This window comes from Bos taurus, chromosome X, assembly GCF_002263795.3.
Source record: "Bos taurus isolate L1 Dominette 01449 registration number 42190680 breed Hereford chromosome X, ARS-UCD2.0, whole genome shotgun sequence".
NCBI lineage: Eukaryota > Metazoa > Chordata > Mammalia > Artiodactyla > Bovidae > Bos > Bos taurus.
This window is the reverse complement of record NC_037357.1, coordinates 8,810,786-8,828,393: the sequence shown is the minus strand read 5'-3', so window position 1 is coordinate 8,828,393 and position 17,608 is coordinate 8,810,786. Positions and strand designations below refer to the sequence as shown.

Sequence of the window (17,608 nt, the reverse complement as noted above, 5' to 3'; positions counted from 1 at the left end):
TGGTGGCTGTGTAAATCAGGAAAAATAAAGCAGCTACAAGGCTACCATCCACAATTATGAAGAAAATTGAGTTTAGAAGCTGGGAGCACACAAAATGGCAGTTGAGCTGTACGAAGTGGCACAACACACCATATTTGCCAAGAATATATCTGGAGTTCCCTAAGGGCCATCTGGAGCTGCAGCAACCTGGGAAAGTGAGCAGACTTGAGAGCATTCATTCTGAAATGGAGAGTTTGCCTGAAAACATTTTTTCCTAGGTTTCTGCCTGCAGTGCCAGTTCAAATTACTGCCAATTAAAAAAGAACACTTTAATACTGTCCTGCTGCTGCTGCTGCTAAGTTGCTTCAGTCGTGTCCGACTCTGTGCGACCCCATAGACGGCAGCCCACCAGGCTCCCCTGTCCCTGGGATTCTCCAGGCAAGAATACTGGAGTGGGTTGCCATTTCTTTCTCCAATGCATGAAAGTGAAAAGTGAAAGTGAAGTCTCTCAGTCATGTCTGACTCCCAGCGACCCCATGGACTGCAGCCTACCAGGCTCCTCTGTCCATGGGATTTTCCAGGCAAGAGTACTAGAGTGGGTTGCCATTGCCTTCTCCGAATGCTGTCCTGAAATTTAGACAATTTATACTGATGCAGGATGTCTGATTTGGTCAAAGATTATAGTAAGTACTAGTAATCCAGGAATAAAAAGAGCTAAGAGTTATTCTTGTGAAAAACGGATGACATGAAGTGTGTAAATAATGGGAGCAAATGCAGCAAGATACAGGGAATCTTAGAACATTTAAAGTCTAATACATTACAAAGAGAGTTCAGTGCTGATAAATGTGGAATAATAAGTTTCATGGGGCTTTATCATATGCTGTAAGTTCGTGTGGGTCATAAAATATGAGGAATAAAAAAAGTAGGGGAGTTCAAAGACTGCACATTATTTATGAATGATGAAGAGTGAAATGAATGAGAAGAAGAACAGGTAGACAATGTCTGGAATAATGATGACTTTGATGAGTCATTATCACACAAATCCGTGTGCTTCATAAAATATGAGGAATATTAAAGAGCAGAGGAGTCAAAAGACAAGTCTACTCAGAATGAGATACAGAATGAAGGAAGAGAGGAATACAAGAGAAATGCACAGGATAATGATAACTTTTATGAGACTTTCACTCACCAGCCTGGATCCTTCATAAATATAAGCTGTATAGAAAATAAAAGAACAGCAAAGAGAAGAGACAGGCCTGTGTCTGTCGTAAAATATGGACAAATAATGTCAACTAGACTTGACAAAATAAAAACAAAAATAATTGAGCCTAGTACAGCTGTGGGAAGACACACTATATAGATTAATGTGAACAAATAAAATAAGCGAATGTAGAATTGTCTTGCCAACAGGGAATCAGCAACCACCTAGGAAGGCATCATTGCTGAAAAGCCCACCTTGCTAACTGGTAAAGCCTTGGCAAGTTCATAAATACCCCCATCACACTCTCCAAAAAGCTATCAGCATGTAGGCTCAGGAGGCAATGCTGTGCTGATTTTCAAATGGAGGTGGCCTCCCAAATGTCCCTCTGTTCTCAACCCCTCTGGCTCCAGTCCATATGTAGTTTGCAGGAGATTTTCTCAGCTGGTTTCTACTTAATCTATACCTAGTTTGTCAAATTTTGGTTTGTAAAGATTTTCAAAGGGTTACTGTGTAAAACTAAAGACATCCTTCTCTTTTCATTTCTTGTTACATTGGATTTAAAAACAGGGACCAGATCTGTCAGAATTAATTCAAAATCCAGAATTCAGTGCCTTTCAAATGTCTTCTCTATTAGAAAAAAAATGGGATTTCAAGATCTCAAAATTTCAAAATCTCCACAAAAAGGAACTAGAGGAATCAGATAAGGCAAAGCAAGTGCCAATGTGCCATTTGCATGCCATTCAGAATCATTATTTATAGAATTCATAAGACGGACAGCTCACTAGTAAGAGGAAAGCCACTGATTCATATCAGAACTAGGAATGTTGGCCTGAAGAGCTCAATAAAAGCACTAAGAGCATCAATTATACTAGCTTAAATTTGTTGTTGTTGTTTAGTTGCTAAGTCATGTCTGACTCCTTTGCAACCCCATGGACTGTAGCACACCAGGCTCCTCTGTCCATGGTATTTCCCAGGCAAGAATACTGGAGTGGGTTGCCATGCCCTCCTCCAGGGGATCTTCGCGACCCAGGCATCAAACCTGCATCTCCTGCATTGGCAGGCAGATTTTTTACCACTGAGCCACCTGGGAAGCCCAGCTTAGCTTTGTGCTATATTTAGTGGCTTATAGTTTGTGTTGGGGGAAGGCTTTAGATGATGCAGGAAACATCCTATTAGTATAACTTCTATCCCAGTTCCTCTGATTGCAATATTTTAGTAGTGATGTTTATTGGCTCTAACATATAACCCAAGCTTTGGCTGGTAACTGTCTTTTGCTTTCTCGGGGTACTTTTTTCTCTCTCTCTTGAATGAGCTTTTGTGGCCGAGAGCTTTTTTTTTTTTTTAATATAAATTAATTTATTTTAATTGGAGGCTAATTACAATATTGTATTGGTTTTGCCATACATCAACATGAATCTGCCACAGGTGTACACGTGTTCCCCATCCTGAACCCCCCTCCCACTTCCCTCCTCATGACTTGATGATTCAAAGAATATATAATGCCAGGGTGAAATTACTATGATTACTTTGGAAAAGTCATGTTTGCCCAAATAACATGGCTCCTTTTAATCCAAGATTGAGCTTGCCTGGATACCCTGAATTTCGCTTTGTGAAAAAAAAAAAAAAAATTACATTGATGCCCTAGGAAAAGTCATTGCTCTTGCCCAACCTTCTTCAACCCTACTAGCTCCAGCTATAAAATGCACATTCTAGAGACTTCTTCCTCCCCACTGCCATGGTAATGACAGAGAAGTGAATACTCCATGCTTGTGGGTTGCCCATGAGCCCTCTTCTTAACTCCCAAGCTCCTAAACTTTGTTACAACTTGTTGGCCAGGCTAGACCTGAAAGTCTACTTGTTTTAGTGGACTGGGTCCCTGGGGGCCAGCACTATTAAGGGCTAGTCTAATGGAGTCCCCCATTTGGCAAGGATGAAACTCATTTGTTTAAAGGGAAAATCTGAAATATTTCATTTCACTCAGGTCAGAGAAACAGGGTCCATATATCACCAGGGACCATGTCTCTTTTGCCAACTTTAACTGTTAAAATTCATCCAACTAAGTCTGCTTTGTTAATTCTTTTTCCAATAAAAACAATTTGGCAATATGTATTTAGGGCCTAAAAAATGTTCAGATCAGATCAGTCTCTCAGTCGTGTCCGACTCTTTGCGACCCCATGAATCGCAGCAGGCCAGGCCTCCCTGTCCATCACCAACTCCCAGAGTTCACACCTATGTATATAAATACATAGAAAATGCACTCAACACAATGTTACTGATGATTGCCTCTGTGGAAAAGACTAGGAACAACAGGAGCAGGGTGGTCAGCAGGGACTTTAATCATATCTACAGTGTATTTAGGTATTAACTAATTTTAGTTTTTATTAATTTTAATAAGAGAAAAGTATCTTTCCACAACTAGGACTACCTCCCAAGGAAATAATAAGAAATTCGATGTAGAAAAAATAAGAACTAAATATCCCAAAATAGGGGCTGTATTAAACAAGAAATACTGTTTTAGGGCTATATTATATAATAACAAAATGATATATTAAGGAATTTCTAATTATATTGGACAAAGTTCATAATATACCATGGGCTACGTTTAGTCGCTGAGTTGTGTCCGACTCATTGTGACTCTATGGACTGTAGCCCACCAGGCTCCTCTATCCATGGGGATTCTCCAGGCAAGAGTAATGGAGTGGATTGCCATGCCCTCCTCCAGGAGATTTTCCCAACCCAGAGATCAAGCCCAAGTCTCCTGCATTGCAGGTGATTCTTTACCATCTGAGCCACCAGGGAAGCCCAAGAATATTGGGTTGGGTTACCTATCCTTTCTCCAGAAGATCTTCCCAACCCAGGAATCGAACTGGAGTCTCCTGCATTGTAAAGGTGTATCTCCTGGTAAAGGCAGATTTCTTTACCAGCTGAGCTACCCGGGAAGCCCTAATAATATACTACCAACATTAAAATATCAGGATTCAGAACTATGCTGAGTATAATCCCAATTTATATCGGTAAAAAAGATATGCACACACTCACCAAAATGTTATTAGAAGTGACTACCCATTGGTGAAATTACTGTTTTCTTTGTTATGCTTAACTGTGTTTTCTGTAGTTTCTCCAGCTTGGCTTCTAGAATCTAGTTTCAGGATGCTTTTATATTCGTCTTTCATCTTGTGTTGCAGGCGTGCTTGTGTGATCCGAGGCCAAGTGGTGGCTGTGGATGGAACCCCTCTAGTAGGGGTGAATGTTAGTTTCTTGCACCACAGTGATTATGGATTTACCATCAGCCGGCAAGATGGAAGGTAGGTCAACGTTGTTTCTGATCACTGTGAGGGGCCAATACTGACTTCTAGCCATTAGTCAAACCAGCGTTCAAATGATGCAGGCTTCATTAGCCTATCTTCCTTCAAGCTGCATCTAAAAAGTCATTGGTGTTATCTCCTCTATTCCCCATCTAAATCAAACCAAATTTCTCTTCTAAACCTGCACTATTACTCTCAAGTCTTCTTGAAACCCTAGCTATTTGGAAAGTTTTCTAGCCTTCATCTAGTTCCATTTATAAATCCAGCTTCAAAATCCAGTGAGATGATGCAGATAATAAAGTATTGTACATGTGGGCTGTTCTTTCATGATAGTCTCAATATAGTTCTGAAATAAAGCTGTCCAAAAGGTTTCTGCCAAAGGTATACAATTCAACTGCATTAAGACATTTTTTTTTTTAAATGTGTCCTGTCTAGTTTACTAGTGGCTGTACTGGATCAATGAGCACAGGCAGCTTAATCAATTCCCCCTTGATGTCCATGTAACCATAGTGATTAACCTTAAGCACCAATCAGCAAGCTTCTCTCTAAGGGCTTCCCCAGGTTCTCTGAGACCTGGGAAGCAAGACCACTAGTTAAATCTTCTCCTCCTGGAAAAGGATTTGCTCACAAAAAACATTTTTGTTGCCATCATTTAGGTAGACATTTATTCAGAATATTCGTCGATAGGCCCATGTGTCCAGCTTAAAGGTACCTATTTATGATTCTCAGGAACACTGTAATGATGGCTTTGAGGTACCCTAGTCTCCAGGTGGCTACCCTTAAAATGCCCTACTCATAACAAGTCGTTCAGTACTCACATAAAGAGACCTGTTGCCTTGAAGCTTTATCACAGTATAAGAGACTATCTCATTTCAAGAGATAAAATCAAACCTTATTTTTAGTCCTAACCACTTCAGAATTGTTAATGGTTCAACGTGGGCTATGCTGACTTTATTTTTTCAACTGCCTCTCAAGAAAAGGCTTATAGAAATAGTTAGAGAAATTGTAAGGAAGAGTTTTAACCTACTTAAGAAAAATTGTTTTTAAGACTTTAGGAAATTATATGAATGATTTGGATGTAAATTGTATTGCTAATTATTAATGAGCCATCTATTCATTATAACGAGCTCAGCAGAACTACTCTGGGAGCAGCTAGTCTGAATATGTATGTGTCTGTGTGTGTGTGTGTATATATACACACACACACATACATATATATGCAATATAAAACTATATTTCCATTCAAATATTCTATAATCAGAGCTCTATACTAATTCAAATGGACTTTTCTCTCAGTTAGATTGAATGATGGAATTTTGGTAGTTCATGTACCAGTAGCTGGTATACAAAGTTGGTCTCTCCCTCGCCAGCATTTCAACCACGTACCAGAAATTTAGAAATGAAGATTATTTCTTTAAATAGAATATGCCTTCAGGGACATTTGTCTTCCCATGGAAAATGATGGGGCCTCAATTTTTTAGCTAGTATCTAAAGGTTTCAGTGAATTATTTGATATTCAGAAAAGAACCTAAAAGAAATGTGATATCTAAAAAGACTATAAATTTGTTTCCAGTTTACAGAAAGCGTTAAAGAGGGACCATTTGTGTTGTTATTTTTGTGGTTTTAGTCTTAAGTAAAATTCCAGGACCATCCTCCTCCGAGCTCACTGTGAGAACTAGGTTTATATAGATGGCAGATTCTAGTCAGAGTCCCCTCTGGCAGTAACTCTTCCCTCAGGCTCCAATAAGGGTGTAAACACTCAAAATATGTGCCCCAAATGCCAACCAGACTGTCCCACTGTCGTCTCTTGGACATAAAGTGACAGAGTGATGAGAGTTTCCACTTAGGTGTCTCTGCTGGTTGCTACCTCAGATTGAGTTATATACATTTCAAAAGTAGACTATCATAGGGAAACTACAGCTCTTCCTCAATTTGTGATGGGCTTACATCCAATAAACCCATCATAAGTTGAAAGTATTTTAAGTTGAAAATGCATTTAATACACCTAACTTACTGAACATCACAGCTTAGCCTAGCCTTCCTTAAATGTGCTCAGAACATTTCGATTAGCTTACAGTTGGGCAATATTTATGTAACATGAAGCCTGTTAGAATAAAGTGTTGAATATTTCATGTAATTGATTGAATATGTCAGTGAAAGTGAAAAACAGACTGGTTGTGTGGGTACAGAAGAGTTGTAAGCAAATGGTTATTTACCCTCAAAATCATGTGACCAGCAGAGCTGCAGCTCACAGCACTGCCCAGCATCAAAAGAGAATTTCTATCCCATATCGCTAGCCCAGGAAAAGATCAAAATATGTTTCTGCTGAATGCATATTGCTTTTTCACCATCATCAAGTTGAAACAGTCAAACCCTTGTAACTCAAGAACCATCTGTATACCTGAGGGCAAAAGGATTATAGAAAGGTTGAGGTTAGCATTTAGTTACCTAGTAGACGGTCTGTGATATGCAAGGTGCTGAAAAGTTCTGGCTTTCTGCCTCCACATGTCAATCTCACCTGTCTGCCACTGTGCCTGTTGTTCCCACCAATGGTATCACTGCTTTGGGTTAATATTACTGACTCTTCTAAAGTCCCTGTTACATGCAGATGTGTTGTGGGGACTGTAGAACTAATTAACAACTTTTTCCTAGGAAATAGGAAAAGTCCAGGTCATAGGAACAAAGTGACGCAGAAGGAAGGATAGGAGTGGAAGATGGGTGTCTCTAAAAGTAAGAAGAGCTCTCCTATGCATATTAGGAAAGGTCAGAGTAGCAGAAAATAAAAAAGCAGCAATTCTAAAGGAAAGATGAATATGTACCAGTATCTACTGTATTCTTTGTCATACATGTTATTCGATTTCATCTTCACAACAGCTTCATGAGACAGGAATCATTATTATCATCCTCCCCATTTGGCAGAGGAGGAAACTTATCCAAATTAACACAGCTAATAAGGACAGAGCCAAAAGTTGAACCCAAGGAACCTGGCTCTTATCTTCTGTGATTTGTCACACTCAACTTAGATACATAACAGGTGCTCAGATAAATAGTTCAGCCAGTGATAAACAAAATAGGTGAAGAGGTGACATTCTTATAAGATTCTTGGGAGCATTAAAGGTCTTGAGAACTTTGTTTGGAAGACTTTGGAAGATGAAGAAAGGGTTTCCTCTGATTCCCCTCAAGGTAAGAGTTTGTTCATTTTTGGATACCGTAAGACAGACATAAGCATCTTACATAGGCTACAATAGTCTTCTACCTATGGATAGGACTAGTCTTATTGTAGATTGACAACAATCTCCAAACAAATATGTCCTTTCCCTTCGGTGTTTTATGCTCACTGTCACGTGATTTTATAACTTGTTCTTAATGTCCCATGCCAATGGAGACCATTTGTGATGGGGGAACCCCAAAGCAATTAATTATTCACAGAGCATTCTACTGGGTCTTGCAATAGTGTTAGCTATAGACAGTGATTAGATGGGAAGAGGAGAAACAGAACCTCTGTGTGTGCATATATACACATGTACATAAACATGCATATATGTACATATATACATTTGTTGTCATTCAGTCACTAAGTTGTGTCCAACTCTTTGCAACCCCATAAACTACAGCACTCCAGGCTCCTCTGTCCTCCACTCTCTCCCAGAGTTTGCTCAAATTCACATCCATTGCATCAGTGATGCTATCTAACCATCTCAGCCTCTGCCACCCCCTTCTCCTTTTGCTTTCAATCTTTCCCAGCATCAGGGTCTTTTCCAACAAGTTGGCTCTTCGCATCAGGTGGCCAAAGTATTAGAGCTTCAGCATCAGTCTTTCCAATAAATATTCAGGGTTGATTTTTTTTAGGATGGACTGGTTTGATTTCCTTGCAGTCCAAAGGACTCTCAAAACTCTTCTCCAGCCCCACAGTTCAAGTGTATACACACACACACACACACACACACACACACACACACACATATATATATACACACATATATACACACACACATATATACACAATTCAGTTGGTCCTTGAACAACATGGGTTTGACCTTCTTGGGTCCATATACAGATTTTTTTTCAATACATACGTATTATCATACTACGTGATTTGCAGTTGGTTGAATCCATGAATGTGAAACTTCAGATATGGAGGGCCAACTGTAAAGTTATAAGTGAATTTTCAGCTGTGCCTGGGGAGAGCCTAACCCCCACGTTTTTCAAGGGTTAGCTGCATATAGGGAGAGGAAGAGAGAGAGTTTCGAGAAATTGCAATGTGATTGTGGGGATTGGCAAGTCCAAAAATTGTAGGATACACTGCTGCTGCTAAGTCGCTTCAGTCGTGTCCGACTCTGTGCGACCCCATAGACAGCAGCCCACCAGGCTTCTCTGTCCCTGGGATTCTCCAGGCAAGAACACTGGAGTGGGTTGCCATTTCCTTCTCTGTAGGATACACTAGAAAACTGGAATCTCTTGGCAAGGAGTAGATGCTACTCTACAGTCTTGAGGCAGAATTCCTTCTTCCTCAGAGAAAATTTAGTTTTGCTCTTTCAACTAATTGGATGAGGCCCTTCCACATTATCAAGGGTAATCCTCTTTACTTAAAGTCAGCTTATTGTAGATATTAACCACATGTACAATATACCTTCACAACAACGCCTAAGTGTTTGATTAAATAACTGGGTACTAGAGCCCAACCAAATTGACACATCAAACTAACCCAACACAGGACGCCTAGGGGCAGTTACCAGGAAAGCTTAAAAATCAGTATCTGCTTATAAAGATCATTAAAAAAAACTGGCCTCGAGTTCATTTGAACAAGAGAAGACATCTGTAAATTTAATAGGGCAATGGATCTGATTTGAGAAGAAAGTTAATATTTGTTAAGTCCCTACCATATGCTTGGCCCTTAAGTCTTTATCTCATTTGCTCACTTGCAGTAGTAGCTGAGTGGTAGACCATATTAATCCCATTTTACTCAGGAGGAAACTGAAGCTCATGAAGTTTAAATAATTAGCCCAAAGACACAAAGTTAACATGGCAGAGCCAGGATACAACCCCAGGTGTGTATGAAGCCAAAACCACATTCTTTCTACAAAATAAGAAGCCTGCCCTCTCTACCTTGTCTTTCTAGAAGTAGAGAATAATTCTCAGGTATATATGTTCTTGTTTGGATAGCTTATTTTGCTTTTGTGTTTGCATTTGTTTTTGTTTTCAAATAAATCAGCAGTTCAATTTTAAGGAGTCAAGAGCTGAGGCTTGGGTGAAGCAAATAAACTTGCCCAAGAACACACTTAAATCAATGTAGAATGTGAACCAGAGAAAAGATCTCTTGCCAAGTAATGTAGGATTTTCCCCTACTATGCTTGCCTTAAAGTGCTCCTGTATTATCATGAATTCAGCCTGTCTTAAACCATAAACCATTTGGGGTTTTCTTTTTTTAGCTCAAACCTAGATTACTTTCTATAGCAAATGCAGTTCTTCAAATCCTCTTTTTGGAAACTGCCTTAATATTACAGCAACTTGACTGAAAAAGCAACAATAAAAAATACAGTATTAGCTATCCTTTTTTACTGTCCACTTATCTTTATCTGAAAGACTTCTGCAACAGGACACAATTGGTAATACTATAATAAATACAATAAATGTCATATGAAGGGAGTGGTGAGATATGCATAATTAAGTCTGATTCCCTATCAGGGCATTTTACCATTGAAAAGTGTTTTAAGAAAGTTCTTTTTTTTTTTTTTAACACAAAGAATTGCTTATATCTCTCTCCTGTGGATGTAAGTTGCTTTGAATATTAAGGAGAATCCCATTGCCCTTTATTCATTTTAAAAATATGTTGTTGTTCACTCCATAAATTGTGTCCTACTCTTTGCAACCCAATGGACTGCAGCATGCCAGGCAGCATACCAGCTTCCCTGTCTTTCACTATCTCCCAGAGTTTGCTCAAACTCATGTCTGTGGAGTCAGTGGTGGCATCCAACCATCTCATCCTCTGTTGCCCCCTTCTCCTCCTGCCCTCCACCTTTCCAAGCATCAAGATCTTTTCCAATGAGTCTGCTGTTTGCATCAGGTGGCCAAAGTATTGGCACTTCAGCTTCAGCATCATTCCTTCCAATAAATGTTCAGGGTTGATTTCCTTTAGGATTGACTGGTTTGATCTTGCTGTCCAAGGGACTCTCAAGAGACTGCTCCAGCACCACAGTTTGAAAGCATCAGTTCTTTGGTGCTCAGCCTTCTTTATGGTCCAACTCTCACATCTGTACATGACTACTGGAAAGACCATAGCTTTGACTATAGAGACCTTTGTCAGCAAAGTGATGTCTCTGCTTTTTAACACAGTCTAGGTTTGTCATAGCTTTTCTTCCAAGGAGCAAGCATCTTTTAATTTCATGGCTGCAGTCACCATCTGCAGTGATTTGGGAACCCAAGAAAAGAAAATCTTCTACTGTTTCCATTTTTTTCCCATTTGCCATGAAGTGATGGGACCAGATGCCATGATCTGTGTTTTCTGAATGTTGAGTTTTAAGCCAGCTTTTTCACTCTCCTCTTTAACCCTTTTCAAGAGGCTCTTTAGTTCCTCTTCACTTTTTACCATTAGAGTGGTATCATCTGCATATCTGAGGTTATTGGTATTTCTCTTGGCAGTCTTGATTCCATCTTGTGATTCATCCAACTCAGCATTTCATATGATGTACTCTGCATAGAAGATAAATAAGCAAAGAAACAATATACAGCCTTGATGCACTCCTTTCCCAATTTTGAACCAGTCCATTGTTCAATTTCCAGTTCTTACTGTTGCTTCTTGACCTATATACAGGTCTCTCAGGAGATCAGTCAGGTGGTCTGGTATTCCCACCTCTCTAAGAATTTTCCACAGTTTATTATGATCCACACAGTCAAAGGCTTAATGTAGTCAATGAAGCAGAAGTAGATGTTTTTCTGGAATACCCTTGCTTTCTCTAAGATCCAGTGAATATTTGCAATTTGATCTCTGCTTCCTCTGCCTTTCTAAATACAGCTTGAACATCTGGAAGTTCTCAGTTCATATAGTGCTGAAGCATAGCTTGAAGGATTTTGAGCATTACCTTGCTAGCATGTGAAATGAGCGAAACTGGGTGATAGTTTGTATGTTTTTTGGCACTGCCCTTCTTTGGGATTGCAATGAAAACTGACCTTTTCCAGTCCTGTGGCCACTGCTGAGTTTTCCAAATTTGCTGGCATATTGAGTGCCACACTTGCACAGCATCATCTTTTAGGATTTGAAATAGCTCAACTGGAATTCCATCACCTCCACTAGCCTTGTTCATAGTGATGCTTCCTAAGGCCCACTTGACTTCACATTCCAGGATGTCCGGCTCTAGGTGAGTGATCACACCATGGTGGTTATGCAGGTCATTAAGTCCTTTTTTATACAGTTCTTCTGTGTATTCTTGCCACCTCTTCTTCATATCTTCTGCTTCTGTTAGATCCATACCATTTCTGTCCTTTATTGTGCCCATCCTTCCATGAAATATTCCCTTGGTAGCTCCAATTTCCTGAAGCAATTTCTAATTTTTCCCATTTCTATTGTTTTCCTCTATTTCTTTCATTGTTCACTTAAGAAGGTTTTCTTATCTCTCCTTGCTGTACTTTGGAACTCTGCATTCAGTTGGGTATCTCTTTCCCTTTCTCCTTTGCCTTTCACTTCTTTTCTCAGCTATTTGTAAGACATCCTCAGACAACCATTTTACCTTTTTGCATTTCTTTTTCTTTGGAGTGGTTTTGGTTACCACCTCCTATACAGTGTTATAAACCTCTGTCCGTAGTTCTTCAGGCACTCTGTCTACCAGATCTAATCCTTTGAATGTATTCATCATCTCCACTGAATTATCATAAGGAATTTCATTTAGGTCATACCTGAATGGTCTAGTAGTTTTCCCTACTTTGTTCAATTTAAACCAGAATTTTGCAATAAGGAGCTGATGATCTCAGCCACAATCAGCTCCAGGTCTTGTTTTCGCTAACTATATAGACCTTCTCCATCTTCAGCTGCAAAAAATATAATTAATCTGATTTCAGTATTGACCATCTGGCGATGTCCATGTGTAGAGTTGTCTCTTGTGTTGTTGGAAGAGGGTGTTTGCTATGACCAGTGCTTTCTCTTGGCAGAACTTTGTTAGCCTTTGCCCTGCTTCATTTTGTACTACAAGGCCAAATTTGCCTGTTACTCCCGGTATCTCTTGACTTCCAGCTTTTGCATTCTAATCCCCTATGATGAAAAAGACATTTTTTTTTTTTTTGGTGTTAGTTCTAGAATGTCTTGTAGGTCTTCACAGAACCATTCAACTTTAGCTTCTTCAACATTAGTTGTTGCTACAGAGACTTGGATTACTGTGGTATCGAATGGTTTACCTTGGAAATGAACCAAGTTCATTCTGTCATTTTTGAGACTGCATCCAAGTACTGCATTTCAGACTCTTTTGTTGACTATGAGGGCTACTCCATTTCTTCTAATAGCTTCTTGCCCACAGTATCAGATATAATCATCATCTGAATTAAATTCGCCCATTCCTGCCCATTTTAGTTCACTGATTCCTAAAATGTCGATGTTCACATCGCCTGCTTGACCACGTCCAATTTACCTTGATTCCTATGCAGTATTGTTCTTTACAACATCGGACTTTACTTTCACCACCATACACATCCACAACTGAGCATCATTTCCATTTTGGCCCTGCCTCTTCATTCTTTCTGGAGCTATTTCTCTGCTCTTTCCCACTAGCATGTTGGATACCTACTGACCTGGTGAGCTCATCTCCTGGTGTCATATCTTCTTGCCTTTTCATACTGTTCATGGGTGTCTTGAGGCAAGAATGCTGGAGTGGTTCACCATTCCCTTTTCTAGTGGGCCACATTCTGTCAGAACTCTCCACCATTACCTGTCTGCCTTGAGTGGACCTGCATGGCATGGCTCATAGCTTCACTGAGTTACACAAGGCTCTGATTCATGTGATCATTTGGATAACTTTCTGTGATTGTAGTTTTCGTTCTGTAGGCTGTGGGATTGTAGTTCTTGCTTCTTCTGTCTGCCCTCTGATGGATGAGAATAAGAGGCTTGCACAAGCTTTGTGATGGGAGGGATCGGCTGTGGCCGTGGGGAAAACTGGGTCTTGCTCTGGTGGGCAGGGCCATGCTCAGTAAACCTTTAATCCAATTTTCTGCTATTGGGTAGAGCTGTGCTCCATCCTTGTTAGTTGTTTGGCCTGAGGTGACCTCCAAAAGGACTTGTGCCAACACGTGCCTCCCAGGACTGCTGCTGCAGTGCCTCTGTCCCCACATCAGGCCACTGCTGACCCATGCCTCCGCAGGAGACCCCCAAACACTCACAGGCAGGTCTGGCTCAGTCTCCTGTGGGATCGCTGCTCCTTTCCCTGGGTCTTTCTGTGCACAGGGTTTGTTTGTGCCCTCCAAGAGTCTCTGTTTCCCCAGTCCCGTGGAAGTCTTATAATCAAATCCCACTGTCCTTCAAAGTCAGATTCCCAGGGGATTCCCACTCCCTTTGCCAAATCCACAGGTTGGGAAGTCTGATGTGAGGCCCAGAACCTTCACAACAATGGGAGAACTTCTTTGGTATTATCGTTCTCCAGTTTATGGGTCGCCCACCTGGCAGGTATGGGATTTGATTTTAGTGTGATCGCACCCTCCTACTGTCTCGTTGCAGCTCCTCCTTTGTCCTTGGACATGGCGTATCTTGTTTTGGTGGGTTCCAACATCCTCCTGTCAAAGGTTTCTTCAGCAGCTACTTGCAATTTAGGTGCTCTCACAGGAGAAGATGAGCGCACCTTTTAAAGATATAATGATATAATGAAAAATGCATTATCTCAAAGACATCATTATACATAAAAGAGCAGGAAGGTAGAGCCATCTAGTACATAATGAACTGAACTCTGAGTCTTTTGTGCTCCAACTCAAGAGTCATTTCAGAGACCACATTAAGAGGTGGACTTACAGAAGAGGTAGTCTTGTTTTGTCAAATAATATGGAAGGAGTTGTCAGTGGAGATGGACAGGGTCCATTACAGACTTCCTTACAACAAGAAATGAAGAGGCATTCTAGAGAAAACCAGAAAATTCTATATCTAGAGTTCAAATAGAATCAAGCCAGGGGGTAGCCAGATGTGGAGGGTTCAGCCAGATGGTCTTGTTCAAGCCAATTTCACTGAACAAATTTCCTCAGCTGGTGTCTTTCTTCAAATGCCATCTCAAAGACACCATCAGGTTTCTGACACTGTTTGTGACCATGAACAAGGTATTTAACCTTTGGCTCCTTACTTTTATTGAGTTACATTACAGGGATTTTGAAAAAGAATAATGCAGCATATTAAAATGTTGATGAATGTTCAGTGGTCATCTTTCCATTCTCTCTAGCACAGGGAGGAACAAGGATGTTTGATTTGACTGAAGAAATACATGCAGTGATTTTGTTTAAGACAGCATTAAAATTGGTTTAAAAATCCTGGGCGAATAGCAACGGGTGATATGGAATTTTTTCTTGGAAATCTACTGGATAGTGAAAAGAAGTCTCCATGGAATGAATATGTGGTTAGATGGAATAGAAGGAATAAAATAGAGAAGACAAATGGATATACTTGCATCCCCAAAGAAAGAAAGGGCACTCAAACTGCCTATTTTTTTAAACTGTTATTTTATTTTAATTGAAACTTTCTGCTTTTCCTTCTCAGCTTTGACCTTGTAGCCATCGGTGGTATCTCTGTTGTCTTAATCTTTGACCGGTCACCTTTTCTACCTGAGAAGAGGACACTCTGGTTGCCTTGGAACCAGTTCATTGTAGTGGAGAAAGTGACCATGCAGAGAGTTATGTCAGACCCACCATCCTGCGATATCTCCAACTTTATCAGCCCAAACCCTATTGTGCTTCCCTCACCACTCACATCATTTGGAGGATCCTGTCCAGAGAGGGGAACTATTGTTCCTGAGCTGCAGGTGGGTACATGGACCTTGAAATTACAAAAGTCATAGTACAGTAAGTCTCCAACATACGAATCTTCAACTTGCAACCTTTCAAAGAGACGAACATGTGTTCACATAAGTTAGTTCACATGTCTGGCATATATTGTCACATCCTTTACAAGTTCTTGTGCTTTTGTGTCGTGTACTGTAAGATTTAAAACTTTTTTAACTTTTAAATTGCATTTTTTAATTTATTTTTAATTGGAGGATCATTGCTTTACAATGTTGTGTTGGTTTCTGTCATACATCAACATGAATCAGCCATAGGTATACATATGTCCCCTCCCTCTTGAACCTCCCATAAAAAGTTTTATTTTTTGTATTTTTATATATTATTTGTGTGAAAAATATAAACCTATTACATTACAGTACTATATAGTTGATTGTGTTATTGGGTACCTCCACTAACTTTGATGGACTTAGGAACAAATTGGACTTATGAATACACTCTCGGAATAGAACTCATTTGTATGTAGGGGACTTGCTGTATCCATGGGGTAGTCAACAGTCCATAATGACTAGCTTCCTTTTCCTGGTACTCCTGCCAGCCCTGTAATGTGCTGCCCTTCATTTTTCAAGAGAAGCTTTCAAATGTAATCTCTCTGGCACACATTTGCAAGGTGATTGGCCAGGGCTATAATGCTGCATCTCTGGCCGTGGAACAAAAGCAAGATGAACTAGCTATCATGAGGATTAGAACCCAAACCTTGACCTGATGAACACTGTGCTCAAAAGAACAAAGCTCACTGGCTCCGTAGTGATAACAGTATAATCAATGAGGTGGGACCATTTACGGTTCTGAAATTTAACTCCTTAAGAAATCGAGTTTCCTTCCACTGTCTAGTTTATGTCTGTTGTCATTGTTCTTAGAAGTCGTGACATCTCCTCTTGTTTAGCTATGTTTTAGTAAAGGTGGTTGTCAAGTCTATACATTTTGTCTGAAACTTGGCTTTTTATGTGTTCAAGCTTTATAGTCAGAGAGGACATATTTTTGAAGCCTCATATTTTAGGACTCCTAAGGGTTTTTCTTTATTGAGCATTCAGTATTTTCATTTCAATTCTAAGTCATTCAAACAAACACAGTACAATTTTCTTACTGTATTACAGAAATATTTTAATGATAGTTTAATGTTAATATTATAATGATAGTTTAATGTCCACCAAAATGAACTCATAAATCAGACCCAGAATTCAAGTATACTCAAGAAGAGGTAAATGGACAGTCAAAGATTGAATTGGTTTTTCTTCCCTTACAACATCCCCAACAGCTGTTAGCAAAGCCCTCAGGAAAGGCTGACAAAAAATAATATACACAGAAGAGTCTGAAGAGTCGGCACTCTTGTCTTTTCCATTGTTTTCCTGTGGAAAGGAAGAAAAAAACTATATAGTATTTAATGAGTACTTTGGACTTCTACACCAGTCCTTTCACAATGTCATTAGGAAGCATGGGTCTTCTTCAAAAGAAAAGTTTTCCAGCTGCTCTAGGATTGCATGATTCCTTATGGAAATGAAATACCAAGGTGGTGAGTGTCATGCTATCCTGTTCTGCTTCTGCCAGCATCTAAGAAGACAGAGCCAGTGGACAGCTTTGATATCAAATACCTAATATAGAGGAAGAAAAACTGGACAAAGAGTAGACAAAAAGGATTTGTGCCCTCAGAAAGAAAGGAATGATCAGAAATCCCCAACAATATGAGATAGACTATGTTTAACAATCAGTTCTACTCTGCACCAGCCTGGGAAAGGAAGCAGGTACAAGGTCCTGAGCTAAAAATGAATAAGGGCACAAAAATATCCATACTATCCATCCATCCATGCTAAGTCGCTTCCATTGTGTCCAACTCTGCAACTCCATGGACTGTAGCCTGCCAGGCTCCACTGTCCATCGGATTCTCCAGGCAAGAATACTGGAGCAGGTTGCCATTTCTTTCTCCAGGGGATCGTCCCAACCCAGGGATCGAACCCGCATCTCCTGCATCTCCCACACCGGCAGCTGGGTTCTCTACCACTGGTGCTACCTGGAAGCCCATGTCCTCTTCAACATGTTAAACAGGACGGGCCCTTTGTTCAGCTGTATTTGGAAAGTTGAAAGTCACAGAATACAAGATGCAGTTTCAGTG

General features: G+C 40.1%; 1 protein-coding gene across 6 annotated transcripts in view; it reads left to right on the top strand.

Moving 5' to 3' along the window:
• TENM1 (teneurin transmembrane protein 1) overlaps positions 1-17,608 on the top strand; it is a 916,085-nt gene that overhangs the window by 747,937 nt on the left and 150,540 nt on the right. For all 6 annotated transcript variants that reach the window (XM_005227449.5, XM_059883262.1, XM_059883266.1 and 3 more), the window contains 2 exons: positions 4,366-4,485; positions 15,200-15,461. In XM_005227449.5, coding sequence (XP_005227506.2) covers positions 4,366-4,485; positions 15,200-15,461 — 382 coding nt within the window. The remainder of the gene's footprint in view (positions 1-4,365; positions 4,486-15,199; positions 15,462-17,608) is intronic.